This window comes from Heptranchias perlo, chromosome 37, assembly GCF_035084215.1.
Source record: "Heptranchias perlo isolate sHepPer1 chromosome 37, sHepPer1.hap1, whole genome shotgun sequence".
NCBI lineage: Eukaryota > Metazoa > Chordata > Chondrichthyes > Hexanchiformes > Hexanchidae > Heptranchias > Heptranchias perlo.
Genome location: NC_090361.1, coordinates 5,708,395 through 5,731,636, shown reverse-complemented (window position 1 = coordinate 5,731,636; position 23,242 = coordinate 5,708,395). Strand labels below are relative to the sequence as shown.

Here is a 23,242-nt window from a genome sequence, read left to right as displayed (position 1 = left end):
GGCTTTGAGGTAGAAGATCAGCCATGATCTTGTTGAATGGCGAACCAGGCTTGAGGGTCGGATGGCCTACTCCTGCTCCTAGTTCTTATGTTCTTTATAAAGCTTCCGGAGTGGCTCATGGAGATAATGCAGTGAGTAGCTAACCCAGAGACCAAGTCTGTGCTGTCAGCTGATCTCAGCTGGGGCAGTATTATCATTGGCCTCCAAGCCCTGGAGTAGAGAGCAGAAAATCTTCCAGGGCTCCTGCTCCCAATCACTATTCAGTGACCCTCTCTCCACCCCCACCACCTCGCTGAAAGTCGATTGTGTGAAGACAGGATTGGGCTCAGCTGTGTTGCCCCTAATGGTCCAATAGCAGGCGATACCCAGTCAGGGCTCGCAGAAGGATAGCGGCCACTTGAATGCAGTTAGGGAGGGCACCTGGTACCACCGGACCTCTCCATGGACACCTCCCAGAGAGAGAAGAAAAAAATAGTCTTTTTACTCGGCTATGTGGTTCATTAGTATCCATACACAAGGGAAAATAAATCACACTTCAGCCACTAGATATACAGTTGAGAAGGACAATTTATAATTGTACTGTTGGCTGTTTTTTTATATTTCATGTGCTGACTATATGACTATAACACTTTTTTTTTAAGAATTCCTTGCCAGTGTCTATTATTTCCCTGCACGACCCTCTTATTATTTTGTCAAACATTACACGTGTTACAACATCCTGCATCTTCCTGTAGTCACCATTCTGAGTCTGAATGGCACAGTCACTTGGGCAGGATCAATCAGTCCCCCAGCGATGGGACTGGAATGTGGGGACCAACTTACACTTTACCTACGTTATCTAGAGTACACAGCTTCCACCATGTAGAATGTCAATAGGATGCAAACAAACAACAACTTGCATTTATATAGCGCCTTTAATGTAGTAAAACGTCCCAAGGTGCTTCACCGAAGCGCTTATCAGACAAAATTTGACACCGAGCTACATAAGAGGATATTAGGATAGGAAAAGCTTGGTCAAAGAGGTACGTTTTAAAAGAGCACCTTAAAGGAGGAGAGGTAGAGGGATGGAGAGGTGCAGAGAACTCGGAGGGTTGCAGGGCTAGAGGAGGTTACAGAGATAGGATGGGACGAGGCCACAGAGGGATTTGAAAACAAGGATGAGAATTTTAAAATCGAGACGTTGCCAGACCGGGAGCCAATGGAGGTCAGAAGGCCAACACTGAAAGTGGCTGCATTTCCAGAAAGCAACTACAAACCAATAGAGCCCAATTAAAGAGATTACAGGAAAATAACCCTTCATTCTGACCCAACTCCAAAACATCTCTAATATCATTAAGTAAAGCAAAGTGAAGTCACGCACACAGACTAACCGGGTTAATTAGCGAGCTAAGTTCTTAATCAGGAGGCTGTGACATTGGCACAAAGACTACGCCACCCTGAGCAAGTATACGTTATACTCCCACCTGGTAAACAGGCGCATTCGTACGTCAGGTCCCCGGTCTGTCGGCAGGTCCCACCGTTCTGGCACTGCGATGGTGCGCAGGGGATGTAGATACTCTCGCACAGCTGTCCTGTGAAGCCGACCGGGCACTGGCAGCGGAATGAGCCGGGGGTGTTGATGCACAGCCCCCCGTTCTTGCAGTGGTTGGGCGCTTTGCACTCATCGATGTCAGTGTGGCAGCGCTTCCCGCTGAATCCCGGAGGGCAGGTACAGTTGTAGCGATTATTCCAATTTGTGCAGTGAGCTCCGTTGGCGCATGGGCTTGTAGCGCAGGCATCTATCAGCGAGCAGTTAGCTCCTAAAGGATGAAAGAAAAGGGACATCACAATTGATTGCTGCAGAATGGGAAAGTTCCTTGCTATAAAACCTGGTGCATCAGTTACCTCTATGATTAAAAATCCTATTGATACTCTCCGTTTAAATGCACTGACGCAAGCTAGGTGTGGGTCGACCTTCCAGTACTTCATCCAAGCAGCCATTCTTTCTGTGTGAGTCGAGACAGCAGACTGTTTGACCGTGTGGCCAATGTAGCCAACCTCAATACTCGCACTCCCACCAGAGCCCACTAGATGGCAGTGAGGAATGGGAAGCCGGATTGATTTTTCCCAGCCAAAGCCAAGGGAATACTGAGGCCAATTGTTGTTTCCCCTGCTGCTTTTCCATTGGAGACCATCCAATGCAGCATCCTTACATGTTGCCATCAGGGCAGCTCCACAATAATCAAGATTTTACGGTAGTGAGAGTCTGATTTATTCTTGCGCGCACACACAGTTTAATTTAAACCTATAACATTCCTTTGCCATTTGCTGTAACACTGATTGTAAATCACATCGATGATATACATTGAGGAGAATTTCCTCTGAGTGCCATAAAGCATTGGTTAATGTGTTTGGATGAAACTCCTCTGTTTATCATTCAAGTGAAGTCTTAAATCACTTAAAATAAAACAGTCTTTTCTAAAATACAAAAAGCAATTTCATTCAAACACATTACCCAATTTGTTAAAAACAGCACATAAAGGAATATCTAACCCATGATGTACAAAGGAAGAACGAGATTCTAATACATTGCATCAATGAATGTCAGTCTCTATACTTAGTGCACACAAAAATCAAACCTGAAGCTGTGACGTATATGCCTGATATTATGGTAATTCCAAAATTTACTGCCTTAGAATTAATTTTACTGGTGAAACTTAAAATCCTCTCCTGGTATCTCAGGCAACCCAGAAACCAAAAGGTGGGGAGAGGGGGAGGGAGGGAGGAGATGGGACAGTCCAGACTGCACACTGCCAGCAACAATGTCTGCCATCACACAAATCAATTCGATTATCAACAGGTGAGATTCAGGGCATTTTCTTCAAGTGCATTTTTGTGGACACCTCTGCTTTGGGATACACAGAGGTATATAACAAAACGGGAAATGTTTAAGAAATACACATTTTATTTATCCATTTTTAACCCACAGTTTTCACTGTTTGGAGATGATATGAATAAAGTGGTGTTAGATTTTACGGCACGGAGGACATCTCAAGCTAGAAAAAATGGCAGCACTCAGCGCTTGGTGAGGGGAAGAGGGTTTAGCAGCCACACACTGCAATAAGCCTCTTCTTCTAGGAAAGCTCCAACATATTGGAGATCAAAAGCCTGAACAAAATAACGTTAAGTACTGTGAGAAAATCATTTAAAGGAAGACTTGCATTTATTTAGCACCTTTCATGACTTCAAGACGTCCCAAAGCGTTTCACAGCTAATGAAATACTTTTGAAGTGTAGTCACTGTTGTAATGTAAGAAACACGGCAGCAATTTGAGCACAGCAAGATCCCATGAATAGCAATATGATAATGACTAGATAATCTGTTTTACTGATGTTGGTTGAGGGACAAATATTGGCCAGGGCACTGGGGAGAACTCCTCTGCTCTTCTTCAAAATAGTGCCGCGGAATCTTCCACCTGAGGGGGTAGACAGGGCCTCGGTTTAATGTCTCATCTGAAAGACGGCACCTCTGACAGTGCAGGGCATCCTCAGTACTGCACTGGAGTGTCAGCCTGGATTTTGTGCTCAAGTCTCTGTTAAAAAGTTTAAAAAGTATCTTCAACTCGGATGAAAAAATAGGAAGATAAATGCACCACACATGACACTGAGGCACGTAGGATCAGGAAGGTCTTAGATTCAACCCGTGTCATATGCTGAACTAGCTCATTTCAGCTAATGCTGGGGTATTAAAATCAGCCTCACTATCTATAAACTACGAACAAACACTCAGCCGGTGTTCCCAATCCTGATCCTGTGACCCTATACATTTGTGAGCGTAGATAGGAATGGGATCTGTTATCGCCCTTCCCCTCTCCCCACGGTAGAATAGCCTACCAATGCTCACTGCGGAGGCCCACATAAGTATCGTTACTCAGGCAAAGTAGCCGAGGATTTCCAGTACTACAGTATCAGCAGCTCCGAGGGGGAGAGAAAATTGGAGTAAACATGTTTGGCATGGCCGAGGAGCTGAGTGACTCAAAAGAATCCGAGGTGAATAATGGACAAAAGAGGGATTAAGAGGATTAGCACACAGATCAAAGAGATCACACCTCTAATTAACCTGTAACAGAGCTAAAATCTACTCGCACCAAGGGCGAAGAAAATCTTATGGGAGAAATTAACTACACGTTGACAACTGGAATCGAATTAAAGTCGTGGTTTCAAAATCAGGGCAACGAGCCTCTTCCTGACAACCGCCCCCCCACCCCCAAGAGCCTTATTACAATAATTGCTCTACCAACTGAATTCCCGCTTTTATAATGCCCTAGTGACGTGCTTCACCCCACCATTGGCGGCTGTGCCTTCAGTTGCCTAGCTCCCAATGTCTGGAATTCTCTCTCTCCCCTCCTTTACGACCCTCCTTATCATCCCTTTGGCCCAAGCTTTTGGTCACGTATTTCTAACCTCTCTTCTTTGACGTGGCCCTTTTCCTCATGCTTCTCTCTGAAGCACCTTGGGATGTTCTTAGCTGATCGAGGTGCTACTGCCGCCAGCTCCCAACGCATGGGTCTCTCACAGCCTGGGGGCAATGCAGCAACAACTTGCCTTGATTATAGCACCTTTAACATAGGATACCGTCCCAAGGCGCTGCAAAGCAACACAATCAGACAAAAACTGACACTGAGTCAGAGGAGGATGCGTTTGGACAGGTGACCAAACACTTGGTCAAAGTGTCGGTTTAACGCAGCATCTTAAAAGAGGAGAGAGATGTGGAGAAGCGAAGAGGTTTGAGGAGGGAATTACAGAGCTTAGGGCCTGGACGGCTGAAGGCACGGCCACCAATGGCGGGGCGAAGGAAAGTAGGGGATGCGCAAGAAGCTTGAGTTCTCGTAGGTTTGGAGCAGGTTACAGAGATAGGGAGGGGCGAGGCCATGGAAATATGCCTAATTTGCTAAGGTAAGTGGCCAGGAGAAGCAGGAGCACCAGCACAGCATTACAAACAGCTTTTCTCTCCCTAGTTTTCTCCTCTCACTGCTTCCTCGAGGGCCATGCAAACTGGCATGTGATCTGCTCCCAGATCATCATCAGTGCCATCCTGAACTGCCTGCCATCAGACGAATGAGAGTAGTTTGATGAACACTCCACCCATCTTCCCTCCCCTTCCTGTGAGGGGGCGCGCCCGTAGTGCAGATTAGATAAGGACTGACTGAACAGCCCACTGCTCCACTGTGCTGCATGTTGATGCTCCATTGCTCTGCGTCACCAGAAATCACTGTGCTTCTCCCACATCTAATGCTGTACATGTATGGAACGCGGGTGGCCTTACCTCTGAACCCTCGTGTACAGCTGCATGTGTACTGTGCTGTGCCATCCACCACTGAGCTGGCGCATATTCCTCCGTTTAAACATGGCGACCTTTGGCAGGGGTCAGGAAACTGGCACAAGTCCCCAAGGTAACCAGACCGACACCTGCACAAACCAAGAAAGCGGGCATTAGCTCCTTAGTGCACCTTGGGGATTTAAACAGTTAAAGCCATGGAACCAACAATTACTCAAAGAGCCAGTTTATAAGAGCTGGCAAATCAAGGAACTCTTCTATAAACTGGATTTAATACTTAACCATCTCTTAAATCAATTCCACATTAAGGGCACTGAGTGCAGCCCTAAGATATAATGTCCAGGAAGGTCCCGGATGTGTTTTAATTTCTCCGATCTCAGCTGGGGCAGAAAAATAGGCACTACAATTACCATGCAAATCACAGCTCCCTCTTGATCGATGCGTCCCGGTCCCCTACTGGAGTGTGCGCGTATGCACATTTGCTGAGAGATGATTGGGCTTAGCCATGATGCTCCCTATGGTCAAACACCCTGCTGGCATTGTGTCTAGGCTTGTGCATGAAGAATGGCCAATTGACCAAAGCGCCAGAGAGTAGCAGCCATCCAGGGACCAACCCCACCATCCAATGGAGGTCTTTAAAATTATGAAGGGGTTCGATAGGGTAAGCTTAGAGAAAATGTTTCCACTTATGGATGAGTCCAAAATTAGGGGCCATAAATAGAATATAGTCACTAATAAATCCAATAAGGAATTCAGGTGAAACTTCTTTACAACAACAACTTGCATTTATAAAGCGCCTTTAATGTAGTAAAACATCCCAAGGCGCTTCACAGGAGCGATTTTCAAACAAAATCTGACTCCGAGCCAAATAAGGAGATATTAGGACAGGTGACCAAAAAGCTTGGTCAGAGAGGTAGGTTTTAAGGAGCAACGTAAAGGAGAAGAGAGGCTTAGAGAGGCAGAGAGGTTTAGGGAGGCAATTTCAGAGCTTAGGGCCTAGCCAGCTGAAAGCACGGCCGCCAATGGTGGAGCGATTAAAATCGGGGATGTGCAAGAGGCCAGAATTGGAGGAGCGCAGAGATCTTGGAGGGTTGTAGGGCTGAAGGAGGTTACAGAGATAGGGAGGGGAGAGACCATGGAGGGATTTGAAAACAGGTATGAGAATTTCAAAATCAAGGTGTTGCCGGAACGGGAGCCAATGTAGGTCAACGAGCACAGGGTGTGATGGCTGAACGGGACTTGGTGCGAGTTAGGATACGGGCAGCAGAGTTTTGGATGAGCTTAAGTTTATGGAGGGTGGAAGATGGGAGACCAGCCAGGATAGCATTGGAATAGTCAAGTCTACAGGTAGCAAAGACATGAGTGAGGGTTTCAGCAGCAGATGAGCTGAGGCAGGGGCGGAGTCAGGGGATATTACAGAGGTAGAAGTAGGTAGTCTTGGTGATGGAGTGGATATGTGGTCAGAAAGTCATCTCAGGGTCAAATAGGATGCTAAGGTTACGAACGGTCTGGTTCAGCCTCAGCCAGTGGCCAGAGAGTGGTGAGAATATGGAACTCGCTACCACACAGAGTGGTTGAGGCAAATAGCATAGATGCATTTAAGGGGAAGCTGTGCAAGTACTTGAGGGAGAAAGGAATAGAAGGTTATGCTGATAGGGTTTGATGAAGTAGGGTGAGAGGAGGCTTGTGTGGAGCATAAACACTGGCACAAACCAGTTGGGCTGAATGGCCTGTTTCTGTGCTGTACATTCGATGTAATTCTATGTAAACTGTTGCCGCTTTCAAAACAACAAGGGAAAAAATTAGGAAAAAAAATTCTGTTGGGGGGGGCGGGGGTTAACTTCTTAATTGAGTTTTTTTTTAAAACCAGGGGGAGGAATGAGAAAAGAAAAATTAGAACAATAATATTAGACCAATAACAGAAAATTAACCGAAACATTGTTGGTAATAAATCTGGAGCAAGTCGAGGAGCTGGGGTTTCTCAGCCTTGTAACTGAGGCCCCCTGTTAAATGATCGAGTCCCACAGCTTGTTCTCATCAAGCGATCCAGTCTGGGAAAGGCAATTTACTCTCGGGCCTCGGTGCGGCTTGAAAGGGGGAAGACTTTTCCCACACTGTCATCTCCCTGGCCACCGGGGGCTCGAGAGGATCCACACAGCCAGCTGCGTTCCATCACCTCCTTCCCCGCTGACTCCTCCGTCTCGTGGCGCTGCGGACTGCAGCCGCCTCAAGTCAAAAGCTTCCCTGGTTTCCTGTTCTGCGACGTTTTACTTCAGGGCAGTTGCAGGCTTTTCGCTATTAACCGTTTCCTTCCAACATTCTGCCGCTGCCACTCTGCCCAACGGTCGCTTTGTTCCCCCGTGGGGCCATTCTTTGCGGGTTGACGGGCTGCCAACTTGAAAGACTCCTCCGGGGGCGTAAAATCGCACTTGTAGTGAGTTGGGGTTTAGTTACAGAAAGCAAATACCGTTTCTTACACTCCAGATAGCCAGCTGTTGCCTGCAGCTGTATTTACAGCGTGCGCCGCTTGAGAGCAGCAGCAGTGGGCCCTTGCGCTGGTCGGCTGCCATTTTTATGTTGATGCCCAGATGCAGCAGAGTGGTGCTCAAGATATGGGCGCCTGTGTCGAACTTCACCAGAATGATTCCAGGGCTAAAAGGGTTAAATTATGAGGGCAGGTTGCATAGACTAGGTTTGTATTCCCTTGAATATAGAAGATTAAGGGGTGATCTAATTGAGGTGTTTAAGATGATCAAAGGAGTTGATAGGATAGATAGAAACTATTTCCTCTGGTGGGGGAAGACCAGAACCAGGGGGCGTAACCTTAAAATTAGAGCCAGGGCGTTCAGGGTGATGTCAGGAAGCACTTCTTCACACAAAGTGTAAGTGGAAACCTGGAACTCTCTCCCCCAAAAAGCTGTTGACGCTGGGGGTCAACTGAAAATCTCAAAAATGAGACTGATAGATTTTTGTTAGGTATTAAGGGTTAGGGAACCAAGGCGGGTGGATGGAGTTATGATACACATCAGCCATGATCTAAATAAATGGCGGAACAGGCTCGAGAGGCTGAATGGCCTCCTCCTGTTCTTGTGTTCCTATATCGGAAGAGAGGCCTGTGTTTTCCACCGCCTTTGATGGTTTCTCTTGGGACCCGAATGCTGCTGGAGGTATGGAATCTGCCTCCTTTATAGTATCAAGTGCCGGCATAGGCACGAAAGAAGAAAGACATTTATATAGCACCTCTCACGACCTCAGGATGTCCCAAAGCCCTTCACAGCCAATGAAGTACTTTTGAAGTGTAGTCACTGTTATAATGTCGGAATTTGAGCACAGCAAGATCCCACAGACAGCAATGTGATAATCTGCTTTTTTTTTTAAAAAGTGATATTGGTTGAGGGATATTGACCGGTACACTGGGGGAGACCTCCCCTGCTCGTCTTTGAAATAGTGCTACAGGATCTTTTACCTGCATCTGAGAGGGCAGACGGGGCCTCGGTTTAACGTCCCATCCGAAAGACGGCATCTCTGACAGTGCAGCACTCCCTCAGTACTGCAGTGGGAGTGTCAGCCTAGATTTTGTGATCAAGTCTCTGGAGTGGGACTTGAACCCACATCAATAACAACTTACATTTATACAGTGCCTTTAATGTGGTAAAAACGCCCCAAGGCGCTTCACAGGAGCGTTATCAGAAAAATTTGACACCAAGCCACATAAAAAGAGATATTAAGGACAGGTGACAAAAAGCTTGGTCAAAGAGGTAGGTATCAAGGAGCGACTTAAAGGAGGAGAGAAAGGCAGAGGGGTTTAGGGTTGCGTCCAGTTTCAGCTGTAAACGTAGCTCTCGACACTGGAATGTGAAACATTAATAATTGCACAAATAGGTCTGCAAGCAGTACAATAAAATTCACTGATCTGCAAATTTACAGTGCGACTAATGATTTTTACGGAATATAGTGTTACATACATAGGAATTACAACACAGAAACAGCCGTTCGGCCGAATCAGTCCGTGCTGGTGTTTATTCGCCATGTCAGCAGTAGTCCTAATTCCATTTTATGATCCTAATCCTGGGTATAAGTGGTGCCCGTTTCTGGTACCAGCAGAACCTGTTCCTGGGGTTCCCCTAGTATGAGCCAACATGCACTCTTACAATATGTTAAACCCACTCATCTGCTTACAGCAAGCCCTTGGAAACTGGGTCCATCACAACTGACTGAATTAATCGCCACATTGTGGGAACCTGGGGTATATTTTTTCCATTTAGGAGAAAAGATAGCCAATATGATGTTCCCCACTGCCTTGCAATACTACTTTATTAGCAGATGGAGGGGGGGGGGGGGTGGAATTGCAGCATCTGTGTTTAATGTTTTTCCATTTACTGTATTACAGAAGACCTCTTATAGTGGAAAGGTTTAAAATGAAACTCCTTTTATAACAAACTCCTAATATGAACACCCTAAATAACAGTTTCCAAGCTCCAGAGTAAGACTAAGATTTTGGGGATACATAAACTCAAACTCTTCAATTTATTTTTTTTCTCCTCTTTCCGCCTCTTATGAAGGCATCAGTTCCTGGTTGGGGGGCAGGTTCGTGGGCCCACTCCACTACCTCGAACAAGTGGCCATTATTTGTGCCATTAGATGACTGCAAGGGTGGAGGGAGCAGACCAGAAAAGCTTCACTAAGGAACATGGCTGCAAGGTGCCACCATTTGGATTAACGCACCTTAACATAAGTGAAACTGCTATATGCTAGCGCAAAGTTTCATCCAAATGTAGGATCAACGTTAAAGATATCTATCCACTGGAGCCTGTACACAGCTTCTCCTTGCCATAGGTTAAATGGCTCAATAGAGCAGTAACAATAAGGTGGGCCAGAATAGCCTCTTGTCTCTCTAAACTGCCACCTTTACAGGCTGAGAAAAGTCCACACTCGTGGAGGCCAAGTTTAGCCATACTGCTCAGCAAGGATGAAACCACTTTATAACATACATAAACGAGATTCCATTGTCCACTATTTTAATACAGGTTTTAACTGATTTAAAATAACACCTCCTTTAATAAATCCAATCGGGAATTCAGGAGAAATTTCTTTACCCAGAGTGGTGAGAATGTGGAATGCTCTACTACAAGGAGTAGTTGAGGTGAATAGCACAGATGCATTTAAGGGGAAGCTGGATAAACACATGAGGGGGAAAGGAATAGCAGGATATATGTTGATAGGGTGAGATGAAGAGGGATGGGAGGAAGCTTGTGTGCAGCATAAACACCAGCATGGACCAGTTGGGCCGAATGGCCTGTTTCTGTGCTGTATGTTCTATGTATATATGTAAAACAATGAACAAAAGGAATGTCTTACAAATATTTAAGCATTCACACATTTATATCGTAACCTGTCATTTCTAGACTCTCACGGGGTTGTTAAGGAGTACCTTGAGTGAAGTCTATCTCCATTAACATGAACCTGATTTTTATACTAATGGAGGGGGCATTTACCCACACTGCTTAGCTCCAGTGCAACAGCTCTATAAATTCTAATGAAATGAAACAGAATATTATGTATTACAGGAAGTACAGACACTGGGCACCCGTGCTAACAGTAACTCTGGCACAAAAAAAAACTGACCAAACAAATGAAATCCTCATGAAAATAATGTGAAATAACGACTCCAGTTTGATCTCTGGCTTCAAAACTGATTTAAAAAACACTCAAACTTCAATCTCCTGCATTTCGAAGTCGCCTCAAACTCGTGATTAGAACGCTACCTTGCAATCGTTCTATTATATATTTAATAGATTGGTCATATAACGAGCTTAAAGAGATGGAAATAAGACCTCCTTTGATGACACAGTTGGTCCTAAGCCATCCACAACCATAATTCCACCGATTTTCTCCCTTCTCTGCCTCTCCAGAAGGTGTTAATTCCTGGCTGGGGTGCAGTTTCATGGGTGCACTCCTTGGCCAAGTGGCTAGTTTGTGCTGAGTTAGGTGATCTAGGGCAGGTGGTGGTAGGAATCCCTCAAATGACCTCAGCACCCCTGGGTTGGTGAGGGAGAAGAAAAATAGTTAATAGTTTATAAAGAAAGACACAATTATATCGCAACCTTCATGATCTCAGGGCATCCCAAAGTGCCTTACAGCCAATGAAGTACTTTTGGAGTGTAGTCACTGTTGTAATGTAGGAAATGCGGCAACCAATTTGCACACAGCAAGATCCCACAAACAACAACGTGATAATGACCAGATAATCTGTTTTTAGTGATGTTGGTTGAGGGATCAATATTGGTCAGGACACCGGGGAGAACTCCCCTGCTCTTCTTCGAAATAGTGTCATGGGATCTTTTACGTCCACTTCAGAGGTCAGACGGGCTTCAGTTTGACTTCTCATCTGAAAGACGGCATCTCCGACAGTGCAGCTCTCCCTCAGTACGGCACTGGAGCGTCAGCCTGGATTTTGTGCTCAAGTCTCTGGAACAGGGCTCGAACCCACGGCCTTCTGAGTCAGAGGCGAGGGCGGTACCAACTGAGCCAAGGCTGACATGCTCAATCGCTATGCAATGTACTGCTGGAAAGTCCACATGTGGAGGTCGAGTGAAAAAGGAACAAGACTGCTGTAGTGCCTCCCATGACCAAATAGCCTGTCTGAACTAACACATCGAAATTGGACATTTCGGCGAGGTATTGGTGGGGGGGCGCGGTGGTACTTGCAGAATGGTACCCCAACAAGAGTTGGGAAAAGTTTAAGAGTTATCCTGGTTGTTGGTAAATGTGCAAGGAGCTGGGACTGAACCGGTCAGCGTGACCATGGAGACATTTTGTCGGTCTTTGGATGTCAGGGAACCAGGACGGGCTTTCTCCCCATCTCCATTCAGCGGCTGGCCCACCAGAAAGAGTATACATTTTATGGAGGGGAAGGGGGGGTGGGGGGTGGGGGAAGAGAAGAATTGGACAAAAAAGATCTATACATCAGTCTGAAAAAAAGTGAAAAATGATTTAAAATGATTAACGATGCCACAGAGGGAGTCTCCCTATTGTTGTTTTGTGGTGACCATTTTGCCTTCTTTTGTTTTCTCCTGGTGGACACAAGAATTAAGACTAAAACACAGCATTGTGGGGAATGAAAGGGGTCACAAGGTCACCTGCTGAACAATGAGGCTGATTTAGGCCTTGGGCTGCGTTCTTTTACCCTTAAAGTCCAGCGGCTGCATTCCACAAGCTTCTGTCGCTACTGCTGCGGAAATAGGGTGACCCACTAATCATCATCTACCCCGGGATAATGAGGTATTACACAGCCCCCTCCGAGGGAGCCTCATTCCATCGCACAGCAGGCACTGTCGCCCTCTGAGGCCTGAACTTCGCTTTTCCTTCCCCACGAAACAGTGGCTTCTCACCGCACAGCGTTGACAATTTTTTTTTTTAAACTGATAGTGGCACTCCCTTCTCATTCCCTCTAAAAGAGAGATGTTTTTCTCACGGCTCCCCAGCCCGTTTCACGCTACTGGCACAGACCAATTCCCCACCTCCCCACCCCCGAAGTCTGATTCTTGTCTAACACTGTAACCCCGTTTTTATTATCGGATCTTTGCACCTCAAACCACTCCCCAGTTGGGACAGAGGGTGTCCGAGCTGTTCCCATGCCCTGTATCACTGTGTAAATGGCTGTGATACAGGACAGCTGAGCCAATGGGACTTTTAATGAAAAACTGGGAGAAAAATAATTTAACACATTGTGAAAGTTCAGTCTCTAGCAGATAAGGTGCTTACCATTGTTTTAAAATCCCTCCATTGCCTCACCCCTGCCTATCTCTGTATTCTCCTCCAGCCCTAAAATCCTCTGCGATTCTGCGCTCCTCCAATTCTGGCCTCTTGCGCATCCCAGATTTTCATCCTCCACCATTGGCCGCTGTGCCTTCAGATGCCTAGGCCCTAAGCTCTGGAATTCCCTCCCTAAACCTCTCCATCTCTCTCTCCTCCTTTTAGACGCTCCTTAAAATTTACCTCTTTGACCAAACTTTTGGTCACCTGCCCTAATATCTCCTTATGCCGGTGTCAAATTTTGTTTGATAAATGCTCCTTTGAAGCGCCATGGGACGTTTTGCTATGTTTAAGGCGCTATATAAATGCAAGTTGTTGTTGTTACCATGATGTTAAGTTATCTCACTGGCCAAACAAAACGGACTGCGCCTTCAGACTTCAATTCACCCCAATTCCCGGCTGTTTCGGGATTTGGCTAGCCTCAGCAAAGTCTCGGAACACTTCTGTCCTGTGGGGCTCGGTGTCTTGATGAACTGAGCCATCAAGAAGTGGTGTTTAGTCTGTCAGTCTCCAGCCCTAATGGGCAAGGCCTTGCCCCAGACTGTGTGGCCCTCCTTGCAGAACAAAGAAGTAAGCAGGTGAATGGCAGAGCATCAGTGAAGGGAGAGGGGGGAAAACCTTAATTATGAAAAAAACAGAAAAGTACAATAATCAAGTACTGTATGAAAGTTTGCTAAATTGTTGGGAAATTTAATTTACTCATGAGGGGAAATTAATATGTAAAACTTGGGTTCCAGTGACTGGGTTTTAGCATTAAGACATTGCTGAGCTGGTGCTGTTGTTTGGCGCCTGTAATCTGCTTTCCATGGTACTACCATCCCCTGGGCCCATGTTAAGAAACTCGTCCACAGTTAAATGGAGACAGGGTCAGAGGTCATCTCCCAGATAATAAAAATGTCACCCAGGTGAAGAGCTGCTGCCGCCTCCCCCCACTGGCATGTTGCATTTTCCTCCTCCGTGTCTCACTCCCTTGAAACAATTTCCAGCCAAGTTATTAATGCCCATGATCCCGGTTGCCATGGTTTCACCACAGGCGAATGAGCAAACTCGAATGCCCGCCAGCCACACCAACACATAATTAGTCTCCACTGTCCCGCCCCATACTGTTGGTTTATACTAAAGCTCTGAGGAAAGAGTTAGTGTCGCTGCACAGATATTTAAAATAAATTCCTTTTAAAATAGCTGTACATTTTTGCAGCTCAAACCACAGGCAGTTCCTTACAATACATTTAAAGGGTGGCTGGTTGGAAAGAATTCACTTAAAGGAAATATTTGCTCATGCACTAATGGTCATTCAATGTTTACTTAACAGTAATAATTGGATAAAGGGGATATGTGGCTTCACATTTAGAAGCTTCTGCTTCATCTTAAAGGACCACAAAGGATTTATGGTGTTAGGAGCTGATTTGTAAATTTTAGCATTTATTTAAGGATGGAGCTAGGTTTCTCCTCCAGTGTCTCAGAACAAGAGTCTGAGTCCCAGGGCACACTTCCCACCCTTGATGCCAAAGTTAGAGTCCCAAATGTCTCTTCCTACTCTTGAGGTCATGGGGCTGCACCTCAAATTTGCACTGACCCAAGGCCAAGAGACATAACGTGAAGCAGAGTGACTCTCTTCATCAAAGGGAGAAGGGGACATGGTTTAATCTTGTGTACTTCTACTTTATTGTCTCATACCTCTATGCATTGTCCACTCCAACATGTCTAACAGAATCAAGGAGACAGGGAACAGAGGAATCTCTTTCTCTGACCAATCCCAATAATGCTCTACGCTGACTTGACAGCAAGCAGGTGCACTGGCTACATGCTGACATTCAACAATGTCTCACTCTCCTTCCCATGAAGTAAGATGTTCCACTTACTGCAGCAGCCATCAGGACTCGGTGACTCCAGCCCCCCCGATTAGAATCACAACTTTTAAGTCAGCATTTCGATTGCTCCAGGGGCTCATGTATATCTTGTAGATGTACTTGTTCTCATTGACAGCTGCATTTCTAATATCCTGCTTATACGGTTAACTGGAGCTCAAACTTAACCTTCAATGCAACTACAGACATTTAGAAATGAAACGTTAAGCCAAGGCCCCATCTGTCCTCTCTGGTGGACATAAAAATTCCCACGGCACTTATTCCAAAGAAGAGCAGGGGAGTTCTCCCCGGTGTCCTGGGCAATATTTATTCCTCAATCAATACCTAAAACAGATGATCAGGTCATTTATTTCACTGCTGTTTGTGGGAGCTTGCTGTGCGCAAATTGGCTGACACGTTTCCTACATTACAACAGTGATGACACGTCAAAGGTATTTCATTAGCTGTAAAACTTTGGGATATCCTGAGATCATGAAAGGTGCTATAGAAATACAAGTTCGTTCTTTCTTTTACATCAGAAAAGCTAGCAGATATGAACATTGGGTTAGGATCAGGCTTGGCTGTGATGCCTTTCGTGATGGAATCTCCATCAAAACACAGGCTCATATACGAGGCACGGCTCCTTTGGACAAGGTCCCAGAGGGCTTTCAGTGCCCAAGGGCTGTGTCCCAGCAGGAGTCAGCGCCTTCAGGAGGGGACAAGGAAATTAGGCCAGACCCACAGTATCAGTCAAGCCAATGGCCTAAGCCAACAACAGTGCTCCAACCCTGCAGGAGGGGCTGTGCACACCAGCTTACTTTGGTTTGCAACATTTCGACTGCACTCGTTGCCTTGGTTTCTGTACTACCGGTTTCAGCCACGTTGACCGTTTTTTGAAACCTTGGAATGTGAAACAGGAAAATAAAGTCCAGATGTCCTGGGCCAGGGCCATTGCTCATCTGTAAATGAGAGAAACGAACAGATTTTTTTTGTTGCGCTGCTGAATAATCCCCGATTGGTACCAGAGTCTGAAACAAGGGAGACACAGCAGAAGGAACGAAGGTCAGTCTGTGCTGCAAATCACACCTTGGAATTCCTTGCGTTCGCCATCAGTGTGGGTACGATAGCAGGATTGGTGCACGTTACAATAGCGAGACAACACCCTTCTCCCATTCACTGTGTAGCCTGAATTCCACAGACGTAAGCCTGGTGTCTGGGTTGCAACATCTTGGCTGGGAGGGGGGTTAGCGTTCGTGCATTGTGAAGATGTCAGGACCACAGAGCTCATTGGCCCCTTGCCACTCAAACTCAAACAGGGCTATAATGTGATTTTACTTAATTACACAGACCTTGGAAGTGCTTGCTGTGATTCTTAAAGGGGCTGGTCACACTTAAAGGCACAGCATCACCTTGCAACAAAATCTTGAGAGAAAATCAAAGCCCCAAGTTGCAAATACCAGGTGTACAACTGTGCAATGACATCCTTGGTAACCTGATGGCACCATTTGGAAGAGCAAGTAAAATAATAACTCAGCATTCACAAAAAGCAAATGTGGAGTTTGAATATTTGACTGATGACTTGGTATGTAAATGCAAGTTCCATTTGCTAGTTGGTGTCTTATGCAGAGTTGCACCTTTTCTGTCTGGGTGTACCTGCTTCAGCACTTCGTAGATGCAGATGGTGCAAGTCTCCTTCCTTGACCTTCTCCGCTACTTGCCGCCCTTGCTGGCGTTTTATTCAAGGCTTTCTTGATGCTCTTCTTGGGAGCTGTTTTCTTCTCCTCGGGCATTTTCAAACTCAAATTCAGACTCGTGGCATTTCAGGGCCTTGGTTTTTGCTTTCGGCCAGTAATGGTGCTCTGAGGCAACGATGCCGCTCAGGAGTCCAAGGCTACAACTCCCAAATGAAATGAGCCATGCACTCGCTGGCAGGCAGATTGCAAACTTAAGGAACAAGAGGCAACAATTATGACTCTCAGGAAAGACTGCAAGTTCTGGATGTGGTGTCTGCTGCAATGCAATCTCCGCTCCTCCCTCCCCATACCCATCACAACACAGTTCCATCCATCCTTGAAGCCGCAACATGTGGAGGCTGCGGCTTCAAGGATGGATCTTACCCAAATATTTTCTCTATGCAATTATATTGTCTTCACAAAGAGATGCAGTTTGAGGCGCGAAAGGTTGTCTTTTGTGGCAGGGAGCCCACGAATGAAGTCAGGGGAGCACATGGGCTGCTCAACAGGCCCCCGAATGTGTGTCACGTGACCAACTGGTCAGTCTGAATTTATAAATCCTGCGGAAATATTTCAACACAAGAACTGCTGCCAAGCACTATACCAAAATACCGCGTGGCAATCCCAAAAAATGATTGGCATCACGCACTATCCATTGCGTCAAGTTCAAAGTCACGTGACTGCAAATGTGCAGAGGCCCATTCCTCGCTTCACTAATATTACCTTGGCGAAGAACTTTGGCATTAGCTCCCCTCCTGGATAATGAATAAAGGCACCACCCAATGTAGCCTCAGGCCGTATAAACCAGAGGTTTGCACGTTTGATTCCGAGTCTATGCTGAGTTTTCAAATCCCTCCGTGGTCTCACCCCTCCCTATCTCTGTAACCTTCTCCATCCCTACAACCCTCAGAGATCTCTGCACTTCTCCAATTCTTGCCTCTTGCGCCTCCCCGATTTTCATCACTCCACCATTGGCAGCTGTGCCTTCAGCTGTCAAGGTTCTAAGCTCTGGAATTCCCTCCCTAAACCTCTCCACCCCTCTGCCTCTCTGCCTCTCTCTCCTCCTTTAAGTCGCTCCTTAAAACCTACCTTTATGACCTAGCTTTTTGATCCCCTGTCCTCATATCACCTTATGTGGCTCGGTGTCAAATTTTGGCTGATAACGCTCCTCTGAAGGGCCTTGGGAGGTTTTACTATGTTAAAGGCGCTATATAAATGCAAGCTGTTGTTGTCAAACAGCCTGCCATCACTCACGGTCACACATGAACGCAGTGGAGGTTGCCTGGCGCCTGTAATCACTGAACCAACAGACAACACCTTCAAGAAAGGAAGTAGAAGGAAAAAAATTGCTGGTGCTTGCTTCAGAGTGTTGCTATGGTAATGAAGTGCCCTGTACTCTCCACATTGAAAAAAAAGGCCCCCAGGTTACAACAACATGAAGGAATTTTTAAGCTGCAAATTTCCTTTTTTTTGGAGTCAGTGGGTCAATGGATAAGGCCATGTTAGTTAGAAATTCACACTGCGCTCTTCTCAAGATCCTGCATGCAATTCACTGTTTGTGTTGGCATTCAAAATGGCATCTGTCCAGCTCTTTAAAGGATTATTGCCTCCTAAACAATAGCGACTCCCTTCTCTGCGCATCGCAAAAGTGCAGGAACAATCAGCAATTAAAGTCAGCACTTCCTTAAAACATGACCAACTGGTTCGGCATCACCAGAGAAAACGGGAGAAGCCGCTGCCTGGATCCCACCACAAGGTCTGTTCCTCCACAGTGAAACTGGTCCACCAAGTTCGGGATTGTCTTCTGATGTGGCCTGACCCATCTCTGTCTGTACTTCAGGCGTGGTGGAGCACGTCATTGAACTGAGTGCGCTGCACCAAGACTGTAAGTCTTGCTCATACAACAGATATGTCTTGACATGAATACCCATTGTGAGATTATTACAACATCAATAGGCCATTATAACAACTAACAGGTAGTGCTTAGATCACCTGAGTTGCTTACTCATCTGCCTATACCTTTCTGGGTGGTATTGCTCTTTAATGCTGGGGGAGTCAAGCTCGAGAATGATGTAGATGACTTTGGGTTGTACAGGCAAGAATGAAGTCAGACCTGAAGTTTTGCACGGCAGTAACAGGGATTACTTGTGGTAGGAAAACATAGGAACATACTGCATCACACAGGTATAGTAGAACCTTATAAGGGGACAATCACCAAAAGATTTGGTGGTCAACGTAAGAGGTCATAATCAAAATTGTTCTTAAACAAAGTTGACAACTTGCATTTAATTAACAATTTAACATTAAATAACTTGATCCTTCATTCAAATTTAAAATACCAGATGAAGTGATTTAACAAAAAGCTGGATTTCAAACTTCAAGCTTCAATATTTCATGGTTTTAGTCCTGAGTATTTCATTACAAGAGCAAAGCACACAATGTAAGGTAACTTTATAGGGGTGCAGCTCCAAAGGATTATATGACCACCACCAGTACTTTTTTTAATGTTACAAGGGCTAATGATTTAAACAGTTTATTGGTAGATTCAGAGTTCACTGTGCTCTAAAAACCCTACTAATCTGACCGGTACTTTTGTGATTTGCTGGACAACAGCACTGACCCTGTCCCACTCTAAACTCAGGTACTGCAACCACACTGGCCACTTTAAGATTCATTAAATGTCTGCAAATCCATTTATACCTGAATATTTATTAAAAGACACACTGCCATTAATATATAAGCTCATTAAATAGCTGCACGCAATTATATTCATTAAATATCTGCTGACTCGGGCACAAACATTTAAACTTTCCGTACAGTTCTGTTTCAAAAGGGTCACATGCCAGTGTAACAACTACAATTCTGCCTGCGGTGAATTTGGCAGGTCGGTCAAAAACTGGGTTTGGAATGAAAATAATCAGGTGACCTCACGAACGTTAGGGTGGTCAAATTGGAAACACATTTTCCACTGACATCTCTATTTTTTTCAAACAGGACTTCCCATAAATGGTCAACATAGCGGCGGGGTTCCTGGTTAGAGGGGTGGTTAAGGAGTGAGATCCCACTGTTGTAATGTATAGGGTGCACTACAGATTACAAACTATTACATCTAGTAAAATTCAAAAGAAAACTTTTATGTCTCTATGAAGATTGGATCATTATTTTTTAAACAGGTCTCTTGAATTTCTACCAGTGCCTCTTAACTCTTAAAGATGACTTTTGCAGCACTCCAGTGGTCCAGTGGTTAATGCACAGTCCAGTGAGGAACTGAGTCCTGCAGATGCAATTGATCTCAAGTGTGATTCTGAGACAGCTGTAATAGTGCTACGAATGAGCTCAACAATCCTGAGGTAGGAGGGGAGAAGGCAAGTCAGAAAAAGTAGCGCGTCACCATTTTTTATAAAATACCGAGTAGATTTTGGGGCAACTTGAGTCAGGCTGCACTGCCGGCAGAGTTTCACTAGTGGTGAATGTGGATTGGAGATAATGCTGGATCTCCATAGCATGGGATGGAGATAAACCTATAACACTATAGCATGGGATGGAGATAGACCTATAACATTATAGCATGGGATGGAGATAGACCTATAACATTATAGCATGGGATGGAGATAGACCTATAACACTATAGCCTTGATTGTCCGAACATGCTTGCTATTAGTGAGGTTATGAGCAAAGAACACAGCCTCACCAAATTAACCCTACATGAATCGCAAAAGTAATAAGAGTTATCATTTTTAAACAAATGTACCGTTTAGGTCCTTAAAATCATCAACCACTAGGGAGGAGGGCCTCATATCTACTCACAAGCAGACTGGACTCTTTTACCAGCACAGTAAAGCCTTCTGATTTGCAGGGTTTGACTATACGTTTGGCCGACAGCTGCTGAGATGGGCCAACATTTCCTGACAAAGCTAAACCTTATCCATAGAACATGTGCAGGCTTCAGACAGGAGGAGTGGGGGGGGTAGAACCTCAGCCGCTTGCCTGATCTACATATAAAAGGATTAGCCAAACACCAGCACCATAGGCCAGATGCCACCAACAGCGACGTCTCCATAGATTCCTGCATCGGAGTTAGAAGCTTGACGACAATGAAAAGAATAAAAGGCACAACTACACAAAGTGTAGCATTTGAGGCCTCCCCTCCCCCTTCACCCTCGACCCTGTAAGTACAGTGGACCCCAGACTAACACATACCTCATCCATGCACAGAATCCCTTTCCTCCTACCCCACAGAATCCTCAATCCTTCCTAGAATACCAGCCCAAGCACTAAAACATTCTACCTTTGTTTGTTATTGCATCCCTCAGGTTAGTGCTAAAATGCAACCTTTTTAAAGTGCGCAGTTCACCGTTAAAGGCGCGCAGTTCACCGTTAAAGGCGCGCAGTTCACCGTTAAAGGCGCGCAGTTCACCGTTAAAGGCGCGCAGTTACCAAAGTCCTTAAGAATCCTTTTCATTCATTTGCAAACATGCAACACAATGTAAAGTTGCAAAATCATGGCATCACTCGCAAGTGACATCATCATACAAAAATGGTCCCACTGCGCTTTTTACACAACATTTCACAAAAATGGGGACTCTTTAAAAGGTTTTATTTTGGCTTAAGTAAGGCTTTTATACTGAAGAACCCACTGAAATGCTTCCACTGAGTGTCTTCAAGCTGCAGAATATTTTCAGTAACCTTTTCTTTTGTTAAATGAAACCACAAGTGACGCTGCGCTATAAATGCTTAATCAGATAGCCCAGCTATTGAGGCCTGATTCCAAAATGAGCACCTTGACAATATTTAGGGAAAACATCAGGTTAGCAAGATAAAACAAAAATTTGTCTGCGCCGAGTAAACTGATCTTAGTCAAGGGAGCAGCTGGAGGTGCTATGATGTAGGATGAAAACAGGGTCAGGCTCAGCAGTGATGCCTTCCATGGTCAAATAGCCTGCTGACACACACTCTATGGATTCATACATGAACATTGATCACTTAGGTGAGGTATTGGAAGGGCTGCCAGGAGCCATGGAATCAAACCCCAGTATGGGTCAGGGCCTTCAGGAAGGGAGAGGAGAAAACTGGGGGGAAAAAAATGATTGACATCACACACTTAATTAAGTCACCTCGTGCACACAGTGTTGATGAGCCTGTAAAAGTCTCCCATGAGACACTCTGTCCCCAATGCACGTCACCCCGTCTATACACTGATTCTAGTAATCAGTGTCATGCCAGTCAGATTACAATCAACGTCAAGACCAGTTTTTATGGTTATACTGCATCTGGCCTACTAACAGAGAGCTTGTATGGTCTGGTCAGAGCAGTTCCAGTCTGCAAAGTCCTCTGCACATTCAACTAAACAGTGCATTACTTAGCAGCTACACACGGTCGAGAATTCTAATTGAATTTGCCTTTCTGGTTTACCTCCTTCCTACTGAACCATGACATTAACTATGCTGAGACTAGAGAGCACAAATTCTCACTGAGTCCAATGATTTGAGTTTAGTTGAAAAGCAGGAGTGAGGTAAAGGACTGAAGTAGTTTACCGGCTGATTCACTTTCAAAAGTTCATTCAGCTATTTTGGGGTGGGTGGAATATCTTGGATCATTCAGTATGCTTTGTACACGCAAATAAGCTGTGTATTGAAGTTTAGAACAAATTTAATCCTTACCCTGCTGATTGCGGCTGTTAGTGCAACGAGATGGAGCGCAAGTATATCGAGGGCCAAAATCTAATCCAGTGTCAAAGGATTCTTCCAAATTTTCTCCCTCCCTCTCATAGAGGCAGTGTTTTATGCCATGGCATGGCAAAACAGGCACCAGCAGCCCTTTGACACCTCATCCATGTGCCCATCTTAACGAGCCTAAATAATCGCAGCCACTGAGCTATTCAACTGTGCGCGACTTCGTAACTGAGCCTAATCCCGTCCTCGCCCGACATGCACGCACTCACACTTTTCAGCAGGATTCACTCAACGGCAATCAGGGTGATTTGTTTCCCCCAAGTCCAGAAGCACCAAGGCCAACAACACTGCCCCCAGTACCGCCCTGAGTGAGGTTAGCTAACTCCATCCAGACCAAGGAATTAAATACAGGACCTTCCTGATCTTTATGACTCATTATATGACAGTCGATGCTTATACTCACTGAGATAATCGGCCTTGGCATTAATATTAAGTTGAAATATTAGCTGTGGTTCAAGTGCAAGTTGTATGTTAGTGACGTCTTCCAAACTCCTACACTCTTGAGTTGCTGACCGGCTGGGCTAGAAGGCTAAGGTAGAGTATTCCCACACTCGGAGAGATGAGGTAAACCACAGGAGGACAGTCAAGACGGTGAGCAAACGACCTGTCTTTGGGCATCTGCCAATGTTGCTCTATAATCCATCTCTGGGAGTGACACAAGAATGACCCTGGGTTATTCACCATTGATTTTTCCTTCCGTCTTTGTTGGGAGCTATAAGACCTGTGTTTGGGCACCTCCCATTATGCCTGGATGGGGCTGCTCCAGGAACAGAGTCATACAGGAAGGTGGCAGCTTTGA

General features: G+C 45.4%; 1 protein-coding gene across 2 annotated transcripts in view; it reads right to left on the bottom strand.

Annotated features, from left to right (window-relative positions):
- Nucleotides 1-23,242, bottom strand: part of notch3 (notch receptor 3) — a 126,358-nt gene that overhangs the window by 60,899 nt on the left and 42,217 nt on the right. For both annotated transcript variants that reach the window (XM_067973025.1, XM_067973026.1), the window contains exons 3-4: nt 5,305-5,447; nt 1,464-1,799 (exon numbers count right to left, since the gene is read on the bottom strand). In XM_067973025.1, the coding sequence (XP_067829126.1) occupies nt 1,464-1,799; nt 5,305-5,447 (479 nt within the window). The remainder of the gene's footprint in view (nt 1-1,463; nt 1,800-5,304; nt 5,448-23,242) is intronic.